General features: G+C 38.3%; 1 protein-coding gene across 3 annotated transcripts in view; it reads left to right on the forward strand.

Moving 5' to 3' along the window:
- GALNT1 (polypeptide N-acetylgalactosaminyltransferase 1) overlaps positions 1-27,937 on the forward strand; it is a 100,881-nt gene that overhangs the window by 58,037 nt on the left and 14,907 nt on the right. For 2 of the 3 annotated variants that reach the window (XM_075416724.1, XM_075416722.1), the window contains 6 exons: positions 276-450; positions 14,397-14,563; positions 20,739-20,946; positions 22,580-22,750; positions 24,208-24,325; positions 27,627-27,807. In XM_075416724.1, coding sequence (XP_075272839.1) covers positions 276-450; positions 14,397-14,563; positions 20,739-20,946; positions 22,580-22,750; positions 24,208-24,325; positions 27,627-27,807 — 1,020 coding nt within the window. Of the gene's footprint in view, positions 1-275; positions 451-7,031; positions 7,092-14,396; positions 14,564-20,738; positions 20,947-22,579; positions 22,751-24,207; positions 24,326-27,626; positions 27,808-27,937 lie in introns of those variants that run through there. The other variant, XM_075416725.1, reaches the window with a different exon arrangement.

Raw genomic sequence — 27,937 nt, forward strand, 5'->3', positions numbered from 1 at the left:
GTCTGTTGTTCCAGGACTTCAACAATAAATCCGATTAAGACATGATGATGGATAGATATAAATCCTTACTGGTTTTTTTCAAATGAATTGTGGTGTCTAAGAATAGCACTTAAGTACTTCTGTTAAACTCCTAAATACGAAAATTTGTTTTCACTCCCATACCCTGGTGGATTTAGAACTCCGTTTTAAACAGGAATACTCCTACAGTGTAAGGTTAAGTATAAATAAACAAAAGCAAACATAAAAATAGTCACCAACATTTTATTTATTCTTAGTTCCAGAACCCATACAAAAACCACATGAAGGACCCGGAGAGATGGGGAAGCCTGTGGTCATTCCGAAAGAGGAGCAAGAAAAAATGAAAGAAATGTTTAAAATAAATCAATTTAATTTAATGGCAAGTGAAATGATTGCACTCAACAGAACTTTACCTGATGTCAGGTTAGAAGGGTAAGTGCTTTATGTTGTATTAAAAATACACTTTACCTCAATGAAGAACGTGCAAAGGGTGATCCAAAACAAGAGTTCAGTTCTGTAAGATATTACTGTTGAAGTGAAAAGTGGAAGGATTTTCTGTGTTTATGGTACTTATTTGTAAAATAAGATTGAACAGCAGAAACTAGTTTTCTTCAGTGTTATTTAACTTTGAATCTGATTACAAGTATGAAGCCTGTTGGGGGAATAAAAATTAATTTGGTTGAAGGAAAATGAAGTTAACTTCATACTTGGCATTTCAGGAAAAAATTACTTGTTTGACAAATTCCCACACTGCTTGTAATGAGGCAGACTAAAATTTTGCATTATATGAAATAGAAAAGATTTTTATGATGAGGAATAAATACTTTAAAAGTTGCTTACCTAATGAAATGTGCAAAGCCTCATTTAAATTGCATTGTAATGTTTTCTAATATCCATCTGGTCTGGTTTTGATCTTGCCTCTGAAATATTGATCCTTTCAGAGCTATTTGAGTCATAAGTAATTAAAAAGAAAATTGTAGCCTTGTTTTAAAGAAAACTAAGATTTATTTCTTCTCCTGGGGCTACTCTGGCAGGGAGATGATGAGTCACCCCACTCCCAACCCCTCTCGTTTATGAAAGGGACTTTCAAGTTGAATAAAGCTCATGAAACTGGATTTTCCCAATCAGTTATCTGCATTTTCCTGCAAGAATCAGATGCTGTAGAAACCCCATTTCTTCAGAAGCTCTGCTGTTCGTTCTGTGTACACAAGGCCCAGCCACTCTATTAATTTGTTTTCACTTCCTACCTTAGAAGATGGTATTAGAAGAATGAGATGAAGCTCTGGCTGCTTTTCAGTTTTAGTGGGTGCTAAAGAGGTGGTTTGTAGCTACCTTCATGTATTGTAATGACAGTGATTCTGAGTAGCACGGAGTTCCTGGAAGTGCTGGTGTTCTTAATAACTGAGCCATATATTTTTCAAAATATGGTTTCGTAAGTGTGAATTAATGTAACTTTTTGATTGATTTTCAGGTAGATCATTAGTTAGATTTTATGGTCACTACTTGGCTATTTCTCAGTATAGTGGAAGAATGCAAATCATGAACTTGCAGGGTTTTCTTCCAAAACTGACAGATGTTTTTTGGGAGGATTATATGCTTTTCTCTAATGTTATTGCTCTGATCGTGGTTGTAACTTGGCAGTGGGATCTCTTGGTGTTCATGCAGATTCATATGTAGTGTCTGCCCCTTTTATCACACTCTCTATAGGATAAGAAATTGTGAAGTGAATACACTGTGAAGTGGTGACTTCCACCGGTTAAGAACTTGTAGTTAGCATTCTCAACTTGTTTTAGCTGCGAGGAAAATCATGAGTTTTGTTGGAGATTTTTGTCAAAGCTGGGATGCTAATTTGAGGTGATTTCCGTATGTTTTTTCTGGAAGAGCTGAATGGAAGGAATTAATGAAACTTGGGAAAATGATAGTTACAACAGTTGGTTACTTGGAAGGTAAACATCAGTAACTTTTCATTATGACCCTGGGAGTGTGAAAGAAACTAAATAATATCGTCTGTTCATCAGCATTCATATTGGAAAATTTGCATATATATTCTACCATTTTTATAGTGTAAGTACAAAGATAAGAAATTGAATATTTGTATCTAAAAACTTGATTTAATCATAAGCTTTGTGAAGTCTAGATTTTGAATTAACCAAAAATGGAAAGACAACTTGCTATAAATTATTAAAAATTTATTACCTAAGCATCACTCAGGCTTTGAAGACAAATGAAATTACAATTTTAAAATCAAGTTGAGCTATAAGAATTTTTTGTCTTGCACACCTGGCCATGCTCTGCAGTTATTGTGTTTTGCAGTAAGATATGCATTATAAATTTAGTAATGTTGCATTTGTTTCTCTTTTCCATTTGTATGGACACAAATATTATCAAAATACTATCTGTGCGAAAGTGAATCTTGAAATAAAATTTTAGGTGAGGTCTCAGGGCAGAGTTGGATTTTCTGGTTTTGTAAATTGCTGACAATAATTTTAACATTTATTTGCTGCGTGTATTTTTAGTAGAGTTTGAGAGAAAAACGGTCCCCCTAAAGCTCCTCCTTTTGTCAGCTTTTCAGTGTATACTCTCTGAGGTCATGCTAATTAAGAAGTAGGGGAGTGCGTTAACATTTCCCCAGCAAGTTTGGGAACAATACTGTGTTTACAATGCAAGGGTATTTTAATCTGTGTGTGTGGATTAATATTCCTTTCCAAGAACACTGTGACCATTTTTAATGTGAGAACTATAAATATGCTCCAGTGTTGTATGTATGTCTTATGAAAGTATTTATCTGATTAGTCAAAATAGTCGTGTGGTCAGAAATACTTTGTGCTGCGTTAGTGGAGTTGGTTCTGTTATAACTTGTTCTATCTATATCCCTGCTAATATGGAAATAATTTGGGGAGAAGGAGGATGGGTAATTCAATCATTCCTTACCACATCTGTGTGCTTACAGCACAGCTGCCAGTAGCACCTCCAATCAAGGTTTTGAAAAAGTGGGATGAGTTCAAAGGCACATTTAGCTGTTCAACCATGTAATTATTCTCTTCACAAGTTTTGTGGGTTGCTGCCTTTAATGTGGTTTGGGGAGGAAGATGTGATTATTTCAAGTCCTATAATTCTCTGGCACGTCAGTTCTTCTGAAATTCAGAAGTCTGTAAAAGCTTTGCATAACGGTTAATCATTGAAAAGCTGGTGGAATTAGGTGTGCCAGGACCAATTTGCCACATGTATTTAATGGGGTTGGCATAACCTGTCAGCTGGAGAACAGCTTATGAAGTAGTCTATGTTATCCCTCATTTATTTCTAGTTCTGCCAAACCTCTGTCATCTGTGCAAAGGCAAGCGTGTTTGTGTACTGCTCAGTCCTCCCGGCAGCGAGTAGCTCTGTGGGGTTACGTGTTCTGCCTCACACTTCTGCCTCCAGGTTCTCATAGGTCAGTCTCTATAGATGACCCACTCCAGGAATCACGTTTATGTTCTGGCCAAGAGATTTTGTTTCCTTACTAGAAGAAATGTGAGCTGTTTTAGTAACTTCCAGGCAGGCACTTCTCCAGGTCAGGCAACTCCTCAGTACAAGATAGCTACAGAAGCTGAAATCTGTGTTCTGCTGAGCTGTGCCCCAGTCGTATTAACAGGTTTATATTTATTTTTACTATTTGGCACAAAATTACCGAGGCACATAGACGCCTCTAAAAATCATTGACATATGGCTGAATTGCTAGTCATTTTTTGTCTGTAAGCCAGAACATTATTCTGCTTACTCTTCTCTTGACCCCAACTAAATTATTTGCTTAATAGAAAAAAACTAAACCAGAAGTACATTTTTTAGCCTGGATACTTCCCTGAATCTGGGCTGGGGCATGTTAGTGTAACTAGCCAATATAACTGACAGTGCCACAACCTCTGGAGGGGTGTTGTTGCAGGGGAACAAGCAGCTGGGGGTAGCTGATTGGGTTGAAGTTGTTAATAGAGTAATTCTTGTAAGCATGTCTTATTCTGGTCTGTGAATCAGTCATCAAAGTGGGAGTTGATTCACAGTTGCCAGGAAAATATGCAGCTGTGGGCTTGACACGACAGTGAAGAGTAAAAGATGGGTGGTTGGGAACACTGGAGTCTTGCCTTGATTTTGCTGAAGACGAGGGAGGCAATGAATAAAATAAATGTCAATGACTATAAGAGATGTTCAGCTGTGTCTGTGTGTCTTAGACCTGTATTCAGACTGGAAAGTGGTATGGTAAAATGCATGAAATCTGCATGTCATATGACTTGGTTTTGCTCTCAATGCTCTTGGAGGTGACTTGGAAGTTGCTTTGTAAAATGAAGAAGGAGTACTGTGTTCTAAGACTGAGCGTGCCAGGCTGTAGTCTTTATTTAATAATTTGTGGTATATATAAAACATTTAAGGGAACATTTCCCTGGGTGCTTGATGTGAGAGTTTAATCCAATTTTAACTTTTTTACACTTGAAAAGAGCATTTTAAAATGCTGCTCTTTTCCAGGCACAAGTGCTCAAGGCTGCAAACAATGGAGGGACAGAAGGATGTCATTCCTGTAAGCTCTGCTCCACACTGGAGCGTGCGATGCATTGCGAGGAGGGTGTCGTATTTTGCAGGCTAAGATTTCCCAGAAACGAGATGGGCTTCCTGAGGCAGACCTGCAGTGAGGAGTGTGGATAGCTTTGGGATACCGTAGCAACCCTTTCTCCAAGGCTGCAGGTTCTGCAGAACTTGGCATAGAAGATCTTCATTGTCATTTTGTTCCTTAGTTCGTATAATTTTGCCAGAATTAAGGGTATGAAACATCTTAGCATACCTCAGTTAGTTCTGCATGACATTTGAGATCTTTTAACTGTTCTATTCCCAAAGTGTCTGTATTCAAGAGGTGGGTATGTTGGGTTTTGAGTGGTATAGTGTTCAGATATAATCAGCCAGGTGGCCCTACATATTTGAGTGAACTGAGTCTAAATCCATACAAACTATGACTTCAACCACTTAACGGAAAAATAAGATGCTGATCTCTAAGACCTTAATTTTTAAGTAACGTAGTCAGTTTAAGTTATTATTGAAGGCTTTGTTACTGAATCAAGCTACCTTCCTCCGTTCATCCTGCCAAGCTTGCTTTCACAATCGGGAGGAAGTAGACAATTTTTTTTTTTCTGGGGTTGAAGGCCATTCTTCTAAGTCTAACTTGCATGAATCTTCTGGAGTTTACAGCAGTTATGCTGGGCTCCTTTCTAAGTCCTTCGTATGACTAATTCTGTCAGCTTTTTGCCTAGAAAGAACCATATTAAGATTTAGGCACTGTTAATTGTATGATACAATATAATGTTTTTCAGTTATGGGACTGCCATCTGGTTTTCATACTTGTACTTTAAAAATATATTGTTGATTTTTAAGCCTGAAATATACATGTGAGAATACACTGGAATTTGGGGTTTTAACTTCTCAAAACAAATTGATTTGCTGTATACTTTAAGATACTACAGTTGAATCATAGTATGACACATTCATAAAATTTACACAATCATTTTGTGAGGAAAGTAGTTTGAGTAAACCAATTCATAGTAAGACTAGTAAAGACACACATGGAAGAACATGCTCTTGCAATGCAAATCTGTGACATTTTATGAGGTTTTTAAATGGCAGCACTTCAGGCATTTACTTCTATGTAAGGCTTGTGAAGGTGTGCTCTCTTTTCTTTTAATTATATTAAATCAGGAGAAGAGGTAAGGGGGTAGTTTTATACTACATATAATTCTATAATCTGGTGCAGATGTGGACTGCAGCCAAAAGAAGTCTGCTCACTGCTGCTGTTGATACTGATCTGATGATTGTGTGGCCCTGGCGTTCACTGACTGGATGGAGGATTGCACAACAAAAAGGGGAGAAAAGTAGATTTTGTTGAATCAGCAAACCAAAACAGCGCACTCAGCAGCTGTATGATTACCAGAAGGGAAAGAAGGGGATGAGACAAAACTGTACTGGTGAAAAGTGGGATTATTGCTTTTGGCAGCAGCCCACAGTTGCACTGGATTAGGTGGAACGTGGGGAGGAAAAAAACCCTTTCTTACAGAAAATGTGTATTAAAATCCCCATGAGGTCATGGCCATTGAAATATCTACATGAATTGTGATGTTCTTTGTGAACTTTTGGTATTCATTTAGCTCAGGTCATAGTGATGTAAAAGATAATTAAAAAGAGCAAAGCTGTCAACAGAGGTGGTGTGGAAGACTTCAGCAATTTATTCAGTGTTTTGTCAAAAGCTAGAAATCCAGGCTGTTAATTAGCCTGGTGCCTGTAAAGGAAATCTACTGATCTGATGACCAGCAGTGTAACTTTGAACAATGTCGTGCTGGAAGTCTGAAAGCCTGTGAGGTAACAAAGACTTTACAATTCTTTCAAGCAGGAATATTTTTTTCATCTGGCTTTTGTGGTGTATAAATAGCTTGTTACTGGCCCACTGTAAGAATTAACATTTGGAAATGTTCTTATTCACATTGACTTAATGAGTTAGCTGGAAGAAATTACCTATAAATCTTTTTCATAGAGAAAGTTTAGAGGGGAGAAAAAAAGTCACTTTAAAAATCAGCTTGCTTCCTCTAAACTGTTTTTTATATAGCCATATGTATACACGTGTATATAGACATATATATACATGTGTGTGTCTGTATATGCACACAAAAACTTGGCAATCTCATTCTTAGTTAGGAGTTTCTTCCACTTTGGATGAGCAGCCATATCCTGAACTTTTATTCAGATCAATAGGTCATTTGTGGAAAATAATTTGGCTAGAGAACTTCAGGTTCAATTTCAGTCTTTGAGGAAAGAATTGGTTTTGCTTCTGTCAAGAGGTGCTTTCCTGTGATCGCTTTCAAGATAAGGAATATTGTCAATTGCAGCTAATTATTTTTGTGAAATTCTGCTTGAATTCTGTAACCACAATGGTTTTAAGGACCATTTTGGATTTTGTTTCCAGGGTCTAAAGAAGATTTCTACTTGACTCATGAGATAATGCGACCTTTCTTATATCCAAATCTTTGAGATCAGAAGAAAGGAAAATTTCATACTCTTGATGTCAGGTAAATTACATAATACTATCAAAGGCAGACATTAAGCAGGCTGGATGGAAATGTTTAAATAAGACTAAGGGATTTGCCTGCATTCAGGTCACCGGTTCAGAAAGATGAAGTGGAGTTGTGATACCAATTACAGAAATGAAGACCTTTTTCTAAACCGAATTGTTCTGATTTGATTGGAAGAAGCAGCTTCAGAGGTAGCGTGAAGTTTTGTTGCAACCTTATCTGCAGTGCTTTTCTTTGTGCGGCCACAAGTTATAACTGTGGTTGTATGCAAAGTCTGTGTAGTGAAAAGTGGTTTGGCATGTTACGACAGTCAGTGATTCCATCTTTCTCAGAAGTATTGCTGTTAGCCCTTTTAGATGTGTTGTTTCTGTGTGAAAATCAGGTCTTTATCCAGCTCAGTTGTCTTCAGTTTGAGGGCTTGGGGTATTCTTAAAAAATGTAGGTAGCAGATTTGTTAACACCCTTGTTCATAACGATATCATGAGTCTGCTGCTCATATCCAGGAAAGACTAAGTCAGTGTTTACCAGAAACGCACCAGTTAACTTGAGTGCTGGTGGTTCTTGCTGGAGTGTTTTGACACCTTCTCTGCCACCCCTGCTACAGGGCGTCATCCTCCAATGGAAATGTAGGTCAGCCTCAGCAGCTTCAGGGCGACTCTGAGTCTTACTTCAAAACTATTTTCATTGGTGATTTAAGTAGTGAGGAGTTGTCACATTGGGCATAGCTGTGCCTCAGCTTTGTTACATTAACTTTATTGCAGGCTATAACTTATGGCAAATGGATGGGTAAAGAGTGGACTACTGACATTTTATGGCACTGCAGTGGTATTCGTCAGATATCAGTAATTAAAGCCTGAAGTTTCATGAGAGGAGTTCGCATTTTCTGATTTTCTGCTCTCTCGATCTGGCATTAATTTTGGTAACCTCAAGAGAAAATAAATGTATATTTTCAAGTCTAAGGATACCGATGCTTACTTCCCAGAGACTCCAATATATTTTAATACTGAAGAGTATGCTCTTTGTATTGCATCAGTAATATTAAACAGATTTATTACAGAAGCTGTGCTGTGTAGCATTTCCTCAAAACTTCAGCTGTAACTGATTTTCAGCAAGGTTTGGATTATTCCTTTGTCAAATTTGAGTTCTGGGATGCAGTTTATTTATAACTGCATTTTTTACTTGTAACTGTTGTTTGCAGTATGCAAGATAAGAGTGTACTAAATTTGTAAGATGACTAAATCTGTTTCCCTCCCTGCCCCAATCTGTTGCTAGTACAGCTTTCAAAAATGCATCGGCACTGCATTATCATACTGTACATATCGGCTCCAGCCTGAGCTCTAGTGCAGTTTCCCAACTCAGCTGCTTGGTGCACAGGAGATGCTTTTGCCTACGTTCCATCTCTGTCCTTTATCAGAGTGCTCTGGGTTGTATGCACTGGGCTAGAAAACAAGGATTGCATACGTGTTTTACTGCTGTTAGTGGTTTTGGGCCACTGTAAATTATTGGTCATGCCTTCTTCCTGTGAAAGGCTGGTGGAATCTGGGAATAATTGATATCAGGTATAGCAAGTCATGGCTCGAATAGTGTTGGAGTCTATTAATATTTGTGATTAGGTAAGCATGAGTGGCCTCATTTTGAAAATTACATATTTTTTTTTTAAAAAAGTTCCAATGTTAACTTGTGCTCTCATTGCTCCTCTGTGGAGAATAACCTGTTGGCAGCGTCAGAAGGGGTAGAGATCTGCTCTGTAGCATTTAGAAATTTATGTATTTCTAATGCAGAATATAATTATGACATCATCTTTCTAGAAAATGATATAAATTTTTTTCCCATGTTTTACCTCAGTGGTGAGGCTTTCCTCATTGTGTCTCACTGCAGAAACATTATGGTAGTGTGTTGTTGATTTCTACAAGACCATTAACCTGTTCGTAGCTTTTTTTGGGGCGTGTGATTCTTTAGCCTGTCTGTGAAACAAAAGTATTTAAGAACTGTCAGGATATTAAATCCTGTTTTATTACATTACTTTCAGAAATGATATAGCATGACTTTGAAGGGTGTGGAAACAGATCACTGCTAACATTTGAAGTATTTGTCTTTCAAGATACGATAATCTTACACATGTAGCACTCAGTCTCGATTTTTAGAAATAATTTCTAAATAACTTGATCCAAGAATACAATTTCCTAGTACTGATAAAATGCCAAGTGCTAATCCATAATAAGATGGCTGCACAGCTGCATTTTTTTAGGGTGATATTTGATGAGTTTGTGAAAGTCCCAACAGTAAACTGAGTTGGTATTAGGATAGCGAAGGGCGGTGTTCTGAGTTCCTGGCGTCTCTGTGTCTCCAGTGCCAATGGCTAGAGTGGGCAAGCCTTATTGATCTCCGAGTCGGGCACAGAGCAGAGCAGATGGGTATCAGATGAATTTCACCTTCTGAGGAATTCAAATGAAGGATCTTGTAAGATTGCCTGGTAGATTTCTTCTGTCCCGTCAGTGGTGAAGTACGTTTTTCTCATTCCTTAACTGGAATGAGAGAAGAGAGGCTTCCAGTTCTGCCAGATGTGGTGGAGAGTTGAGAGTATATGGTTATGGTGGTGTAGGAAGTGCAAAATAAAGAGTTGTCTTCTTTACTTGCAAGGTTGTACTGAACCAGCAGTTAAACTCTGAGATGTAATGGCTTAATTTCATTTGGACAGAAGTGCCTTACTTGATGTCTCTTCTGGTTATTTTTGTAATGTCTCCTGTGGACTATTTGTACTCTGGGTTGAAGGACAAAAGAGGAAAGCAATTTATTCAGAGGTTCTTCAGGTGCATTTGAAGTAACATCAAGTAGTTTACAAGTGGCTATACATTATCTACTAAATAAAATTCTCTTTGAGATTTTTTTTTTTCCTGAACATCTCCTTATCTAGAATGTGCAGAGCTTCTATGTAAGATTCAGTTAGCACCTTCACAAAAAGTCACAATAATGGAGAAGCATAACACAACTCATAGTTGCTTTTGGCCTTAAAAACTTTTGTAATGGATTTAAAACTTTGAAATCAGGATACACCACCCTGTATTTATTTTGCTGTCACTGTTCTTCTTTAGCAACGTTGTACACACATATGCTAGGATCTGTCCTTCTTCCTTTGCTTTTAGTCTAATAAACTTAAATTGAAGTTATGAAGAATTTGGACCTGTCACACTGCCTTGTGCTTTTGGGGAGATACGTACCTAGGAGTAACCATGTATTTATAAGAGACCAGGCCAAAGCATTCTGAATATATGATGCAAAATTGCAAAAAGTTGAAATAGTGTGAAGAATTTGTATGAACGTCTTACAGAGGTTGGAGCAGAGTCATGACTTTATAGTCCTGTGGCTCCTATGTAAAACAACTTTTAAAAGTATAGCTTGTAAACTTAATTTTTTTTTATCAATGTGATTTGATGGGCCATTAAAGATGTTGGATGACTAATTTTATTTCCTAGTTAATTTTCCATTTTATTTCCTGATTACATGAAAACAAGAAATCAAATATGAGGCAGGAAGGCTAATGCAGCTGAAGGTGGGGATTTCAGCGCATGAGAAGGAGACTTGCTGTGAAATAAAGAACATTACAGTTTTGAGCATTGGATTGTGTACATCAAGAAATGTAGACTAATTAGGCTTTTTGTCTTGATTATATTTTAACAATCTGGCCTATTCTTTTTCTGTATCTTTAGGTAATAGATCAGTAAGTCTCTGCTTGCATTTAAAATGTCTGACATTTTGGGGGAGTTTCCACAATCTAACTAATATATGGAGTCACATTAGCCAAGAGTTTGCGTGGTGGATGCCATAGATGAAGCAAAGGGTGATGCATTCCATGTGAAGTAGACATTTTCAGCTGCTGTTTGGAGTCTTCATTAAATTACTGGAGATGGTATGCCTTCCTAATATTATGCACTCAATTTTAAAACCATTGGAGGCATGATCCAACAAAAGGAACATAATATATTAGTAGTGAATTAAAATTCAAATTGTCCTTAATTCATACCCTATGTGTCATACCCCTCATGGCAATATTCTGCTACTAGTGTTGCAGAACTGTTGATTGAAACCAATGCTTAATTTTAAGTTCTGTAATAATCCATTTCTGGGATAATTTGTTTTCAAATGAAATACAAAAAGGATTCTTCATTTAAATGTTTGTTAGTAAAGGATAAAACATGAGGTTTACATAGAATGCTAATGCTGTAATCACAGGTGTCTGTTCTCTTTTGTTTGTCCTATGTTCTGCAGCAGTATGTTCCTGGAGGGGAAGGAGTGTATGTCAGTGTTTTCAAAATTAAAAACAGGGGTTTTTATTTGTAAGTATTCAGAAAAAAATGTACAAATATAACTAAAAGGTGTATATAGAAGGGCAGGTGAAAGGAGTATTAAGAATCAGATATCGTGCTATGAATTCTTTCCTTTATCCTGGCTGCATCAATTAATCTTTCCAGAATAATTTCACACCAAATACTTTATCAAGAATAGCATTCAAAAATTTCCAAGCCAGTTTTGTTATGGAACACCCTTGTGTTACGCATGGCAGCCTTTTATATACCGTTAAACAAACCAATCCAGGGTCACTCTTAAATTGCTACCCAGAAAGGGTTGATCTCCAGGGGGGGTAAGAATAGGCAAGTCTCGTTATGGAAAGGAGGATGTTCACCTTCTGCAGGACAGGGCAGTGGGAATCCCTTGCAGGGGGAGGAGTGTCTCAAAATTCCTGCAAGCCTTCCTCATAGTGCTAAAAAGTTCCCTTTCAAAGATGGATCTTAAATGTTTTGATGTATTTATACTTAGGACAATGTGATGGCTTATAAACATAGTAGTCCCTGATCACTTGGCTGCCTTTTATTATACCAATTCATTGATTTGAGTTTGGTAAAATAATATCTTCTGTGAAACCATAAAAAAAGGCAAGGGTGGAGATGAGAGATTTCATATTATTGAATGTAGGTAGATCCTGTGGCCACCCCAGGAAGATGTTCCTGGTGAATGACACCTTGTTATTGCTTTTCACAAAGAACGGCTAACAGGCTTCTCAACTTTTTTTACAAATATTTTGCCAAAAAGTAGACGAACAATTAGTGGATTTGTATTACTACTGTAGCTGCAGGTATACAATCAGACACTTATTTTCTGGTCTAGGGAGTATTGCAGAAGAAGGAATAAAACATTGAGAATTTGGTTTTAAAGCAGCAAAATAGGCTGAACAAGTACAAACATGGGGGAAAAATGATTTGGCTTCTGATCTAATTTGTCATCTAAAAGTCATAGCATTCTTGTGAAAAGCTACTTTATTTTTCAAGTGATACCACAGAAATAACTTTATCAGTTGGCATGCTTTGCAAGGTTTTTTATATGTGAATTAAATCGGAAAACAGGGATATATGGCTGCTTTCCCTAAAGATTATATGATGTTCACTTCAGTGTGGTGAATAATTAAATTTGACCATAATTATATAATAAGTATAACTGAAGACAGATAGTGCCTGATCCCAGTGCTTCAATTCTCAGAAATGAAACATGATTCCACAGAAGCTTTTCCAGATATTTCTTCAATTGCATCTGGACTTCCTGATATTTGCTGGGATCTCGGTGCACATTGGTATTTTGCCACCACCTCAGAACTGCAATGCCTATGTGCTATGAGAGCTGCTCTCACTTAGAAGAACTCTGGCTAACCCAGTTAGCCAGCAAATAAAATATTCATGTTGGGAGCTCAGTTTTGGCTGACATTCCTGGTGTCACCGGTTTTTCCAAAGAGGTAAAAGGGTGGGGATAGATGCTGACACTGTGATCCTGTACTGGCAGGCTGTTCCTTCAGTATCGTTTTTATATGTTTAGGGTGGAGGATATGCCCTGTGTACTTCTCATGCCCTCAGACAGCGCTGCTGTTAAGGTGATAGTCACAAATACTTGTTAACATATTTTAACAGTGTTTAGATCAGGTTACATTACAGTGAATCAATTCAGGAATTTGGGATCTAATAGAAGCTTTTTTGTTGGAATGAAGCTCCATTGAACGTATTTCTTTTCAGCTTCAGTGTTTTCCTTGCATTTGAGATCTGCATAGATCTCTTTAGCTTTGATTCTTAAAGGACCTAATACTAGCAAATCTTCTGTAAGTTTCTGTGTGTGATTTTGAATGTGCAGGCGGAAGAGATCTGTGCGGAGAACACTTAAATTTGCATGCTTGTTTTTTAGAGCAAAATTGTATTTTCACAGTTGTTAAGAGTGCTTTATGTACAGCGTATTGATTTTTCTAGGAGATACTGAAAATATCACTGGTTTTAAAATAGTATTGCAGAGTGTAAAACGTTGGCTGAGTGTGGGGTTACTTGGAATGGAAATCTTATTTTGCCTAAATCACAGAATCACAGAATGGTAGGGGTTGGAAGGGACCTCTGTGGGTCATCTAGTCCAACCCTCCTGCCAAAGCAGGGTCACCTACAGTAGGTTGTAGAGGTCCTTGTCCAGGCAGGTCTTGAATATCTCCAGAGAAGGAGACTCCACCACCTCCCTGGGCAGCCTGTTCCAGTGCTCCGTCACCCTCAGAGGGAAGAAATTCTTCCTCACGTTCAGACGGAACTTCCTGTGCTTCAGTTTGTGCCCATTGCTCCTTGTCCTGTCACTGGGCACTACTGAAAAGAGCTTGGCCCCATCCTCCTGACACCCACCCTTCAGATATTTATAAGCACTTATAAGGTCTTATAAATAAATTATAAATGTCCTATATGTGCTGTCCAGAATTCTGTACCTTGTTTAGTTATTGTTTGGGTTTGTCCATTATATAGTTTTTATTGCGTTTGCCATTTCTTACTTTGTCTGTCTCTCTCCCTTCCCCCTCTGTCCCCATTACAGTACTAGGATTTCCCCCTTGCTCTCTGAGGGGAATGCAGGCCTGAATTAGGGACTTGGATTAGTGTATCTGGGCATGCTACTCTTCACAAATCAGGGGTAGTGAAAATAAATAAATTATCTGTTATCATCTCTGCGTTAGCAGTATGGAAGTCTCTTTCCTTTCTAGAACTGGTTATTGAATTTAGATTGTTCTTTCTTAGTGGTAGGATGGAATCCATACATGTATACGTAAAAGTCAGGGTGTTTTTTAGGTAAAAATATAAACCTGTGCACCATTTGCTCCTTTGTCATACCTTGCATACAAATGCCTACGTAATTGATATGCCATGAACATTAGTATTGATACTCAGAAATAAACCTCAAAATTGCAGTGCTAACTGAAGGCTTGACCTTTCCAAATATATGCTGTATTTTTGTTCGTAGGTGTAAAACGAAGGTGTATGTAGACAACCTTCCCACGACAAGCGTTGTCATTGTTTTTCACAATGAGGCTTGGAGCACGCTCCTGCGAACTGTTCATAGTGTGATAAACCGGTCGCCGCGACACATGCTGGAAGAAATCGTCCTCGTGGATGACGCCAGTGAGAGAGGTAATGAGAATGTCAGTGCCTTAGCTTGCTGCTCTGCCTACTTCAAAAATTGAGACTGACTTTCGACAGGCTTAGCTCCCCTCAGCAAAAGGCAGAAGCTGAAGCAGGGGAAGGCAGAGTGAGCAATGCCCGTTTTGAAATACGGGTGGGTCATTCTCCATTGAAAACTACTGCAAGTTTATCTGTCTCTCTTCTGTTGATAGTGTAGAGTTTGAGTTCGTTAGTGGGTTTATCCCATTACAGCTTTCATGTTTTGCATTTGGAATTTTAATGCATTCCTAAAGCTTGAGGACATTTAATACTTGAATGACCTGGTGAATAATAGCAAAGGCAACTGTTCCTCACACACATCCGAATTTACTATCAGTACCACCATTAAACTTGGTGCTCAGAGGGATTAATTTTGACTGTTCAGTTCCTGGGAGGTTGAAATTCAGTATTTATGCTGTAAGAGATGCCACTTTTTAATAACTAGTGCTCCAGATGAAGACTCCATGCTACAGAATGAAACTTTCCATGTGTAATGAAATTAACAGACAAAACTTGAAGCAGATTTTTTCTTAAAATAAAAAACTTTATTTAGATTTTAGTCTTTTCATATTTTTTGTAAATTACAATATAGTAGAAATAAAAATAAAATTCTGCACAATACTGGATATTTCATTTTGGTTAATAGTTGATATTTGGCTTGTTCCTTGCTTAGTCTTCATCGATGGTATGGGTTATAAAGTATAACTCGAGGAATATTTTTTCTTGTGTTTGTAAATGGAGGTCAGAGGTTTTGTTATCTAAAACATTTCTATATTTTTATATTGAATCACCCTCCTTTCTTTATTTCTACACTGAAAATTTTCCAGTAGGACTAACAGCTAGTAGGCCGCTAGAAGAAAAAGTCTTGTCAGTCACCAGTTGTAGACTGTTACCTATATCAGCAGGAATTCCCATGCTTTAGCCATGGAAGGGTTTTACACCCAGCGTGCTGTCATCTCTGCCTCATGCTTCTGATTCCAGTGCTGCAAAGTCCATACTCTGCTGCTTATGGTAATTCCAACTTCAGGATAAGATGAGTGACTGTTGTCCAAACAACAAGATCTGTCCAAACAAGATCAATGTAGGAAGACAGACACTATATTTCAGATCGCGTGGTCTAAGTAGCATTGTGGTGCATGGATTACAATGGTTAACAGGAGGTTTTGTAGCTGAAGAACTTTAGGAGTGGATTTTTGCACTTCATATCTAACGTGGTAGGAAGTATTTGTTTCTTCTACTGGTTGCATGTGTGTATGATGCCTTAGCATATTAAGTGACCTATTCCAACTTAGGCAGGTCTGGAGTACAGATGGTTGTGGAGTAGCCCAATAGACTAAAGAAAGATTGTATCAGTTATGTGAGTTCTGACCAACCTGTCTTTCTAAGGAGGCATAGCTCATGCATTCAGGTTGTGTTTGCACTTGTATCAGTCTGTGTGGCTTTCCTCTATGGGGTACCCTTGCTTGCTTTTGCTTTCTTACCTGATACTAACTTGAACTGCTTCGGCCAATTTCAGTAGAATTTGGAAGAAGGGACAGAGGCCTTAAATACAATTACGCTCTGGCAGCAGAGGAGGAGTGCCTGCGCAGAGGGCAAGGCTACCCCAGAAACGTGTTCCAGATTAGATGAGAGGTGTGGTTAACTTTTGCTTTTAGAAAGGCAGAAGATCAAATTTTCACTATTTTCACTTGTAGGGAATTTGTAATTACACCCTGCAATTTCTTGTAGTTTTTCAACCTTTACCTAAAAATTCCACATTTTTTGGTTCTAATGCATGTGAAACTGCTCACCTCCCTTGGCATTGTTCCCAGGGAATAATCCTCTTCAACACGGATGCTGATGTTTGGATTCTGAGTGTCTATACTAGGTTATTGTACAAGTATATGCTTCCTTAATGGAACAGAGGTAGTACATTTGTTTTGGTTAGTTAGCTTTTGTGCACAGATTCTTGCTAGCAAAACAAAGTTTACTGCAAGTGAACTGTGTTTCATTTGTCAGAACAGTCCTTGGCACAAATTCAAGTCAGTGTTAGTGATTAATTGTGACAGGTCAGCTTTCATTATGACCCAGAAATAAAAAGCAAGCTAATACTAAAATAATGTAGACTTAATATTTCTTATGTTTGCCTCTTCAATTTCTGTTGTAGAAAAAATCAATTTTAACATAGCAATAGCCATGTCCTCATTATGAAATAGAATTATAGTCCAGTTAAAAAAGCATGTGGCTTTCTCTAGATAATTTTTCTGTTTCTGGGTTTGGGTGAGGTAATAAAAGCAAGGTAACTTAATTCCAGGCTGAAAGATATAGCATTTCAGACTTTTTTTGGTTGTGATATTGAACCTGTTCCAATATTTAGTTTTGAAATCTGTGATCTCTGTTTCAGATCACTCAGGCGTCTTTTACTTGTAGTTATTTTCAAGAATTACTGAAAGGTTTTTTGTTTCGTTTTCCAAAAACTTGTTATGGTTCCAGCAAGCATGCTTTGACATTAAATAAAACAGAAGGGTATGATGCCTGAAAATTTGAAGAGGGTTTAGCATATGCTACTTAAGCATTCTGTTTGTGTTGAACTACATCAGCAGACTTTTCCAGAAAAAGGAAATGTTCAGTGTGAGTAGTGTATTTTGAATTCTAGCATCAGAGTCAATTTAATTGGAATAAAGTAGGCATTCAGTCTGCCTGAAGCACACTTTGTACCTGCCAGTGTCATGCTCTTAGAAGAATGAATTTGCATAATATCGCTTGCTTATTTACTGCAGGGGAAAAAAAAAAGCTTTAGAGAAATAAAATACATCTATAACATTTTTCTCTAGTTACTGATAAGAATTCATGTTTTGTTTTTAAGTATTGATCTTTGGTAACTACTTTAAAAAAAAAAAAAGGTTAACAGGAGAAATCAAGATTAGTCAGTACTTAGAAACTTAGAACTAGGTCAGCACTGAATGGTTGAGCATGATAGGCAGATTGAATCAGGATAGGATACACTCACAGAAGTTAGTTATACCGATGCAGATCAAAGCAACTTAACCCAAGCTAAATTCCTGCCAGTAATGTCTTACAAAATTATCCATGTTTCTTAAGATGTGTTTGCATGCTTATATATGATAAGTCTGTATTTTATTGTAGCTTAATAAAAAAATTGTTTGAAACTTTTGAAACTTGATTTTTTATTAATGTTATATAAATGTGACTCGGTAATAGAATTGCGAAGGTATTTTTCACTTTACGCACTTACTTGACTTGAACTGAATATTTTTGCTTTTTTTGCTTTCTTAGTTTTGCTACTGCCGCAGAAGATACTCTTTAAATTGTCCATAGTCTTAGGTAAAATTATGTACACTTTTGATACAGAAAAAGTTTGAAAGGAATATCCAGCAGAAAGAGTTCAGTGAAAGCAAAGTTATGCCTTTGAAAAATACATGAATTACTGTTCCCAAGTAGAAGTATGTGTGTGTGGGTTTTTTGTTGTGTGTGTTTTTTTTTTTTTTAAGTTATTATCAAAACCTTACTCTGTTTGAGGTGTATGAGATAATGGTAAAAATTTATTCAGGTGTCATCCTGGATCACTCGTAAACAACTGACTCTGTAATGCATAAAACTTTTCATTTGGGTGTTTAATATAGGATTTAGTATAAATATGACCAATAGGTTTGTATAAAAAATCATCTCTACAGCTTGATTCTGTCATTTCTTGTAGTACTACATGCATTAAAAGACTATTCAAGTACTTTTTTTTTAAAGAAAAAAGGAAGCCTCACTTTACAATAAACTATTAGCAGTTTCTGGATGGATGACTAGTCCAAAATTGTAGAGTCTTGCTACTTGAACTAAGGGAGCAGTTTGTGAGGGGTGCATATTGCTCTAAGAGTGCTCTGGAGGGAAAATACACTTCTTAAATTTGAGCATTTATCCCCAACTGCTGGTAGCAGAGGAACACCAGAAATCTTGATGCCAGAGTTATTTTTCATGCTTTTGTAGGGATGAAGCATCAAGTTTTGCCTTTTTGCTCATTCTGCTGAATTTCTACTAATATTTTAAGGGCACAGTTACTGAACGTCTGGCACAATGTTTTTTCTCTGGGAATAATCCCTCCTGAAGTTTTGAGCAAGGTGGTAGTTCAAGAGAGTATTTTTATGGACATGGTTAAACATGGGAGAAGGACTGTTCTTAACTCTGTTCCCTCCATAGTGAAAACACGTCACACATCTCTGTGATTGTTTCTTGGAGAAAAAAAAATTTGGATAGTACCTGAAAAGATAAATTGAAATTTGAAATACTTTACAGGCAAAAATGTAGGTAGGGCTTGAGATTTTTATATGCAGTGTGTTGACCATGACTTTCTGTTTTATGCTAGTTCTTGACTGGCCACAGTTGCCATACTGAAATCTTTCTTTCTTTCTTCCTCCTGGCAGAATTTTACCATTCTGTTAATGCAACTGTACATTCAAGGACCAGTGTCACAGCCCCATAATGCCTTCAGCTTTAAGTAGTTAAAACTGCTTTAAAAGCTTATCAGTACTACACCTGAAATGTGCAGAGGAATATGTTGGTTTGTGTGACTTGCTCATGAGATGGTTGGTATAGAGAGAAATGCTTCACTGCTGTATTCTCCTTGTGTATATCATGGAAGCCATATACATCACAACTATAAACAGTGCCATGCTATTAGTTCTTTTAAATTAGTGGCTTTGGAAAGCTGCACTGCAAAGAGATGAGAGTGTATTTGCTATAGGCGCAGTCAGCCAAATGATTTTTGTTTGTGCTTAACCCCAAAAGGCTTGCAAAATGTTCAGATGTGTACACTTGGTTTGTACTAAACATTTATTCATTTGAGTCTCTGTTAATATGCATAATAAGAATTACCTTGCTTTGAGATTCTCTAGAGACAAACATTTAAGATCTATGAAACTCTTAGGCTCTTGTAGCGCAGTTCAGCTTTCAAGATGTGTCAGAACTTATTTCTGTGGGTTTTAGTTACAGTCCAACAATGCCCAGAAAAAAAATGAGGAGGCAATTAGAAGTCATTCATCCAGAGCAGTGGTAAGGAATGGTAATCACCCTCAGGTCAGCTCTGCCTCTGGAGATTTACAAAACAGCCACTAAGAGTTCATGCTGTGCTTTTTTCCCCTCTCCGGTGTCACGCTTACTCTTGTATGAGGTACTTAGGCTAAATCCTAGTAGAGGCTTGTAGAAGAATCCCATGTGCTTTGAGTGCATCATCTAATATGTTCCATAGCTTTGTTATAAGACTACTTTGCCTTTTTTGCAGATTTGAAATCTGCAAGTTATAGCAGAAATCTGCTTCTGTGACTGTCGATTGCATTCTCCCTCAATTCTTTGTTCTTCCTTTGGCATCATCCATCATAGTCTGATTTTTCATGATGGATGAAAACTGTGCTTGACAATGGGGAAATCTGTTAATTTGGCAGCTCTTCGTAATGCCAATAATTTTGAGTCTCTAGGCATATGGCAGTCAGTTATGGCTGCTGTATTTTGAATAATGTGTTCCTCAGCTAAGATGAGGTTTGTTGATGTTACAGATACTCATTTGTGTATAGCTGATTTTGTATTTATTTTTGGTTTTAGGTGTTATAGTGATAATTTTATAGAAAAGATATTGGTGAGAAAAATCTAGAGGAAACACAATTGAAAAATTGATTTGCTCATGTTTTAAACTGCTTGCAAAGAAATTATCTGTAAGTTACATTCCTGTAGGAGGTAATTCATTATGTTCAGCTAGCTGGAGATGTTTTTTGTATTTTCTTGGTAGATGAGTGTTATGTCCAAGAACACTTATGCATATGTTTTGAAAGTAAGAGTCACTACTACTCCTTAATAAAAATTTGCCTATCCCATCTGGTTCCTGTGTAAGCGTTCTATACTCTCTTTGTTTTTGTGTTTTCCATAGTGAAGAAATGAAGAGGAGGAGGAACTTCCTGCTCTGGCAAATTAAAGCTGTGGAGATGTGGCAGGGCATATTGTGAAATGCAGAATAAGCAGCAGAGGAAACTAGCTGAGAAAGTAGGAAAAAGATAGAAAAGAAATGAGGAAATATCTCTTAAATCAAGTCTCTTCTTTAAAAAAAAAAAAAAAAAAGCTGATCTGTGTAACTGACTGTTTCCATGATTTTGATCATTCTTTGCAGACTTCTTGAAAAGACCGCTGGAGAACTATGTGAAAAAATTAAAAGTACCTGTTCACGTGATTCGAATGGAACAGCGTTCTGGATTGATTAGAGCCAGATTAAAGGGGGCTGCTGCTTCTAAAGGCCAGGTCATCACCTTCTTGGATGCTCATTGTGAATGTACGGTAGGCTGGCTTGAACCTCTGCTGGCAAGGATCAAAGCTGACAGGTAATTATCCATCTATTGGTCCATGATGGTTTTTTCAGTTGTTAAGAAATGTTCCAAGTATTGCAATATAGCCTATGAGGAAATACCTACTTTCTACAGGGCTGAGCAAATTACGTAATTCTTCTTTGTGTAAGGATAAAAGGCTACTTCAGTACAACTTTTTAAAAGGAAAACTTGGTTTAAAATGAAGCTTATATTAGAATACATGGGATAGTGCGTTAAATAGCAGGAGACATGAGTGTGAAAGAAGTTGAGAGAGCAGTGGAAGTTGAGTTCTTCCATCTGCAGCCTGGCCCATTCCTTCACGAATTTGGAAAGATATCTGTGAGGAAGAAATGGAGCCCTGATCTCACATAACACCAATGCTGTGAGCAAGAACAGTGAGGCTTAGTTTTCAGGTTCTCATTGTGATTTCTTTATCTCATAATGTTTTTGTGTTGTGGAAATCTGTGCTGTGACTTGGTCTTCTGGGGTGTGTTTTCTAAAGTTAGAACAGTTACTGGAATCATCTACACATAGCTTTGTATTTCTATCATAAGTCAATGTTCACAACACTTATATCCATGCTAGTGTGATGGAAATTTTATTGAGAGTGGAAAAAAACCAAACAACACACAATAAAACCCAAACACAAAACCCCCATGAACTGAGAATGGTCTGCTTTATAAAACATTCATATATCTGAGCACTAACTCTGTAGTTACATGCTAGTCTGTTAGTAAACAGCATATTAAAAAGATTATATAGTAAGTCTGGTGTTACAGATACCTGTTTTGTTCTTATAGATAAAAAACACTTTTAAAATTTAAAGCTACAAAATATAGCATTAAATGAAAAAGCTGCAAATAATAAAGAATCTTTGTTCAGAAATGTGCTAAGACATAGTACTAACCTATCGGTTAGCATTAAATGCATTTTTGTGGGACTACGATATATAAATTGTTGCAACTTGTGCAAAAGACCCAACTGAAAAAGTCCTTTAAATTTAGTTGCAACCCTTGAATCGTTTTACAGAGCTTTCTGTGAGAGGAAGCCAGTCTGAGGACGGTTATTTAAGTGTCTTTAAGATGAATAGAATTAGTTTCTCTGTGTATATGCCTTAATAATGTCAGGACAGTGACAAGAAAGCCTCTTTCTGTCGACTTTGATGCAGTAGTTACACTTTGTTAACAATGACTGTTGCTTCTTAGTCCTGCGGGCATATAAGAACAGTTCTCCAGAGCTAATGACTGAGTTTTAATTTCAAAACATGCAAGTTACTTTGACTACTTAGCTAGAAATTAAAGCTCCTGTTTTCTATGGAATCACTGTGTAGCACTGAGAAAACTGATTGTTTTTCTCGGCTGCAGAAAAATAAATATTTATTACTGGTAATAATACAAATACTATGTAAAAAAAGACCTAGTATTGCCAAAATTGCATCAGAAAAACACATTTTATGTTAGATGAAGTAACTCTAATTAGCAAGAAAGAGTTTGAATGTGTTTTGTGGTAACAATCTATGGAGTACTGTTGTTAAGAGATGGCATTATGAAAATTTAAAGCATATGTGTTATAAACAAAATTATTTTTTAAAAAATAAAACCTTTTTTGACACTTTGATTAATAAGTTTTGGTTCTTTCTTTTTTCTAGGAGAACAGTAGTGTGTCCCATCATTGACGTAATTAGCGATGACACCTTCGAATATATGGCAGGTTCTGACATGACCTATGGTGGATTCAATTGGAAGCTGAATTTTCGTTGGTATCCTGTTCCTCAGAGAGAAATGGATCGACGGAAAGGTGATCGAACCCTTCCTGTTAGGTAATGAGAAATTTTTTAGTTGGTTAAAATGTTCACCTGAAGTTTACTCATATCCTTTCTAGGTTAATTTTGTAAGCAAGTACTTAATAAATTGTGTTGTAGCATCATTTTGTCTGGCTGAAGGAAGAACATAAAAGTTCTTTGACATGGATTGGTTGTTGATATTTTTTGGTAACAACAAAGGAACAATCAGCTTGTCACTTGCAAAATATTTTTTAAGTCTTCTGTCAATTACCGGTGAATTACTAGCTTTTAACTAGTTTTTATACTGATGCACGGGTTTCTGTTGAAGCTTAATGTACCTCATTTTTACCTTTTATTCTAACAAAGTAAACAAAATTTTGAAAAGATGCATCGATTTTTGGTGTATATATGTGTGTATATATTTGTGTGTGCTTACATATATAAACTTAATGTCTTCAAAGTGTGTGGATGGGGGTGAATTTATACTTGCATGTTGAGTAGATTTTATGACAGAAGTAACAAGAAACAGAGATAACTTGTGTGCAATATGTACTTTTTAACAATTGCAAACTTATGTTTTCTGGCCTTACTGTTCTGACAAGTGGGCGATATTCAGTTACCATAAAGCTGAGAATATGGCCTTTACTGGTTTTTGTTTGTTTTCCATTTAAGAAATCCAGAGGTCTTCTCAGGATATGGCTAATTGTATTCCCTCTGTGCTCCCCCACCTCCCCAGTTTCCTTTTTAAGGGGAAACCAGCAACGCATGTTTTTAGTTAGATTGCGACCTAGCTTATATTTTATGTGTCTTTCAGAAAAAGTCCAAAGCATTTCAGGAAAATGACTAGTGATAGAAAATGATTTATGCTAAAAGTGTGAATAATTTGTGTACTTGAACTCCTAAGTTACATTGTCAGCCTAATATATAATTTACCTAGTGTGTTTTTGTTGACTTAAAAAAAAGGGAAATTTGGGACATGTTGCTAAAGTTAGGAGAAACTGGCACAGTTTTATTTTTTTTCTACCAATAAGGAATTTGTAAAGAAAATATGAATGTAACCCTGACAGTACAATTTTCTTGAAAGAAGCAATAATAGTGAAAGGAAGCAGGCTGCTTCATGGTCTTCCATAGCTTTTTACAGAACAGTTGCCAGAAGCATGTATTTCCTGTAAGAAACTGGTTTCTTTTTTGTGAGTTACCAGCATTGGAGGCAGAAGTCTTTCTCAGGATGGCAGCAGCTTTCTAAGCACTGTTTCTCTATCCAAACTCCAATTTGAAGTGAGGAAAGGAGAACTGTCACTAACTGATTCCGTCTCTGAAAAATTTTGGGCTAGCAAGTACATCAATGGTAACTCAATGTGGATGGAAGCCTACTGAGAAGGAACATGTTAGGAACTTGGGAAATAAAAAGCCATGTTGTCAATGTAAGTGTGAAATGTATTCAGGTGTATGTTTTCATAGTGACTGATGCTTATATTTTGTCTCACCCCCAGGACACCTACAATGGCAGGAGGTCTTTTTTCAATAGACAGAGATTACTTTCAGGAAATTGGAACATATGATGCTGGAATGGATATATGGGGTGGAGAAAACTTAGAGATTTCTTTCAGGGTAGGTAAAACTCTTCTCTTTTTTCAGTGTGTTATTATTCAGGTCAGTGCATCTTGAATTCTGTAAAATATGAATCTGCTGCCTGCATCGGTGTCCTCTCCTGTTGCAGTTAGCACTTTGCTTCCTGTCAGGTTCCTCCAATGACGATACGCAAAGACTGTATCTGTCAGTGAAAAATGCATGGTGAACAGTTGGCAGAGCCTGGTGATTAAAAGATTGGGATGCTCATTCTGAAGAATGGATGCTTGTGTGTTAAAAGGAGTTCAGTTAGAAAAGCTAATTGGGGACCATAAGTTAACAATGATGTCATCAGTGTATGGTTTAATGTGTCAGTGAAATAGAAGCATCTCTGTTAGAAAACAACAAGAAGACAGAGTTTGTAACTCTATGATTGCGTGTGTTCATTTGGATGTGGACCTAACCAGCACTGTTCTGACTTTCATTCCTACCAAATAGCACAATTTCCTTTTGTTTTACTTGTCAGTTCAGAGTATACAGCTAGATACTTCTGAAGTAGTTCAGCTTTCTGAATCTTCTGTCTTTAGAGGTCCAAAATAAAATTGAAAATATTTTCAGAAACTTTACCTGGGAAGTAAATGTTTTTCTTTTTTTTACATGGAGATTCTATTTTATAATGGGCTGCGTTTTTGTACAGATCACCACCTGTTACTTCCCTGTGATTCATGTGAACCTTTTCTTTCCTTCACTGTCAGCTTGCTAGTAGTTCTCTAAAGTAGTCTCTTGCTGTGAGGCCTGACATACTCTTCTTTATGCTACCTTACTCAGGCTTGTGAGCATCTGTATCTGAGCAGGGAACAAGCATAAATTCTGGTGCAGGAGCCAACTAGGAGAGGTGTGCTGCTGGACCTTGTGCTGACAAATAGAGATGGACTGGTTGAGGATGTGAAGTCTGGGGGGAGCCTTGGCTGCAGTGACCATGAGGTGGTGGAATTCAGGATCCTGTGTGGAGAAAGCAGGGCAGTAAGTAGGAACACAACCTTGGACTTCAGGAGACCGAACTTTGGGCTCTTCAAGGACCTGCTTGGAGGAATCCCATAGGTCAGGGCTCTAGAAGGTAAGGGGAGTCCAAGAGAGCTGATCGCTGTTTAAGCATCACTTCCTCCATGCTCAGGAGCGGTGCATCCCCATGAGCAAGAAATCTAGCAAAGGATGCAGGAGACCTGGATGGATGAGCAAGGAACTTCTAGCAAAACTCAAATGGATAAATCTATGGAATGTGGAAAGAGGGACAGGCCCTTTGGGAGGAATACAGGAAAGTTGTCAGAGCATGCAGGGATGCAACGAGGAAGGCTAAGGCCCACCTGGAATTAAACCTGTCAAGAGATGTCAAAGTACAACAAGAAGGGCTTCTTCAAGTACATCAGTAGCAGACGGAAGACTAGGGAAAATGTGGACCTGCTGCTGAACAAGGTGGGTGCCCTGGTGATGCAGGATGCAGAGAAGGCAGAGTTACTGAATGCCTTCTTTGCTTCAGTCTTCAGTGTTCAGGCATCCCAGTCGCTGGAGGTAAGAGGGGAAGCCTGCAGAGAGGATGACCTTCCCCTTGGTTGAGGGGTATCAGGTGAGAGATCATCTAAGCAAACTGGACACCCACAAATCCATGGGACCCTATGGAATGCACCCACGAGTGCTGAGGGAGCTGGCGGATGTCATTGCTGAGCCACTCTCCATCATCTGTGAAAGGTCCTGGAGAATAGAAGAGGTGCCCAAGGAATGGACAAAAGCCAATGTCACTCCAGTCTTCAAAAAGGGCAAGAAGGAGGACCCAGGGAACTACAGGCCAGTCAGCCTCACCTCCATCCCTGGAAAGATGATGGAGCAATTCATTCTGGATGTCATCACTAAGCAAGTGGAGGAAAAGAGGGTTATCAGTAGTAGCCAACATGGATTCACCAAGGGGAAATCATGCTTGACCAATCTGATAGCCTTCTATGATGGCAGGACCAGTTGGGTATATGAGGGGAGAGCAGTGGATGTTGCCTACCTTGATTTCAGCAAGGCTTTTGACACTGTCTTCCTGATACCCTCCTAGGGAAGCTCAGGAAGTGTGGGCTGGATGAGTGGTCAGTGAGGTGGATTGAGAACTGGCCGAATGGCAGAGCTCAGAGGGTTGTCATCAGCGGCGCTGAGTCTAGTTGGAGGCCGGTAACTAGTGGTGTCCCCCAGGGGTCAGTAATTGGCCCAGTCTTGTTGAACTTGTTCGTCAGTGACCTGGATGAAGAGTTAGAGTGTACCCTCAGCAAGTTTGCTGATGACACAAAACTGGGAGGAGTGGCTAATATACCCAAAGGCTGTGCTGCCATTCAGCAAGACCTGGACAGGCTGGAGAGTTGGGCAGAGAAGAACCTGGTGAAGTTCAACAAGGGCAAGTGCAGGGCCCTGCACCTGGGAGGAACAACCCCATGCACCAGTACAGGTTCAGGGCTGACCTGCTGGGAAGCAGCTCTGTGGAGAGAGACCTGGGAGTGCTGGTGGATGACAAGTTGACCATGAGCCAGCAGTGTGCCCTTGTTTCCAAGAAGACCAATGGTATCCTCGGGTCCATTAAGAAGAATGTGGCCAGCAGGTCAGGGGATGTTCTCCTTCCCCTCTACTCTGCCCTAGTGAGGCCCTGTAGGGAGTCCTGCATCCAGTTCTGGGCTCCCCATCTGAAGAAAGGTGAGGAACTACTGGAGAGAGTCCAGCGAAGGGCTACAAGGATGATGAGGGGACTGGAGCGTCTCTCCTATGAGGAAAGGCTGAGGGAGCTGGGCTTGTTCAGCCTGAAGAAGAGAAGGCTGAGAGGGGACCTAATAAATGCCTATAAATATCTTCAGGGTGGGTGTCAAGAGGATGGGGTCGAACTCTTTTCAGTGATGCCCAGCGACAGGACAAGGGGCAACGGGCACAAACTGATGTACAGGAAGTTCCGTCTGAACACGAGGAAGAACTTCTTCACTCTGAGGATGACGGAACCCTGGAAAAGGCTGCTCAGAAAGGTTGTGGATTCTCCTTCTCTGGAGATAGGCAAAACCTGGTTGGATGCAGTCCTGTGCAGCCTGCTCTAGGTGAATCTGCTTTGGCAGGGAGGTTGGAGTAGATGATCCCCAGAGGTGCCTTCCAACCCCTATGACTCTGTGATGACTCTGTGATGACTCTGTGCTGATCTTACATGCAGTATGTATTTGTTCTAGAGCTCAACTAATGTTATATCTCCAACTTGAACAGAAGCAAGTGATTAATTTTTTTAAACTTTTTCTAACAACTTGAAACTATGCAGTAATTTTTCTGTCACTTTCAGATTTGGCAGTGTGGTGGCACTTTGGAAATTGTGACTTGTTCACATGTTGGACATGTGTTCAGAAAAGCAACACCGTACACTTTTCCAGGAGGTACAGGGCAAATAATCAACAAAAATAACAGGCGGCTTGCAGAAGTCTGGATGGATGAATTCAAAAACTTTTTTTACATCATTTCCCCAGGTAAGCAAAGTTTTGGTTATGAGAAATACCTATTAAGAATTAAAATGTTATTACTGCTGGTAAAGAACATTAATATTTAAATAAAAACATTACTGTTTTGAAGTTTGTAAGACAAAGCTCGTATAAGATG

Source organism: Opisthocomus hoazin, chromosome 3, assembly GCF_030867145.1.
Source record: "Opisthocomus hoazin isolate bOpiHoa1 chromosome 3, bOpiHoa1.hap1, whole genome shotgun sequence".
Taxonomy (NCBI): Eukaryota; Metazoa; Chordata; class Aves; order Opisthocomiformes; family Opisthocomidae; genus Opisthocomus; species Opisthocomus hoazin.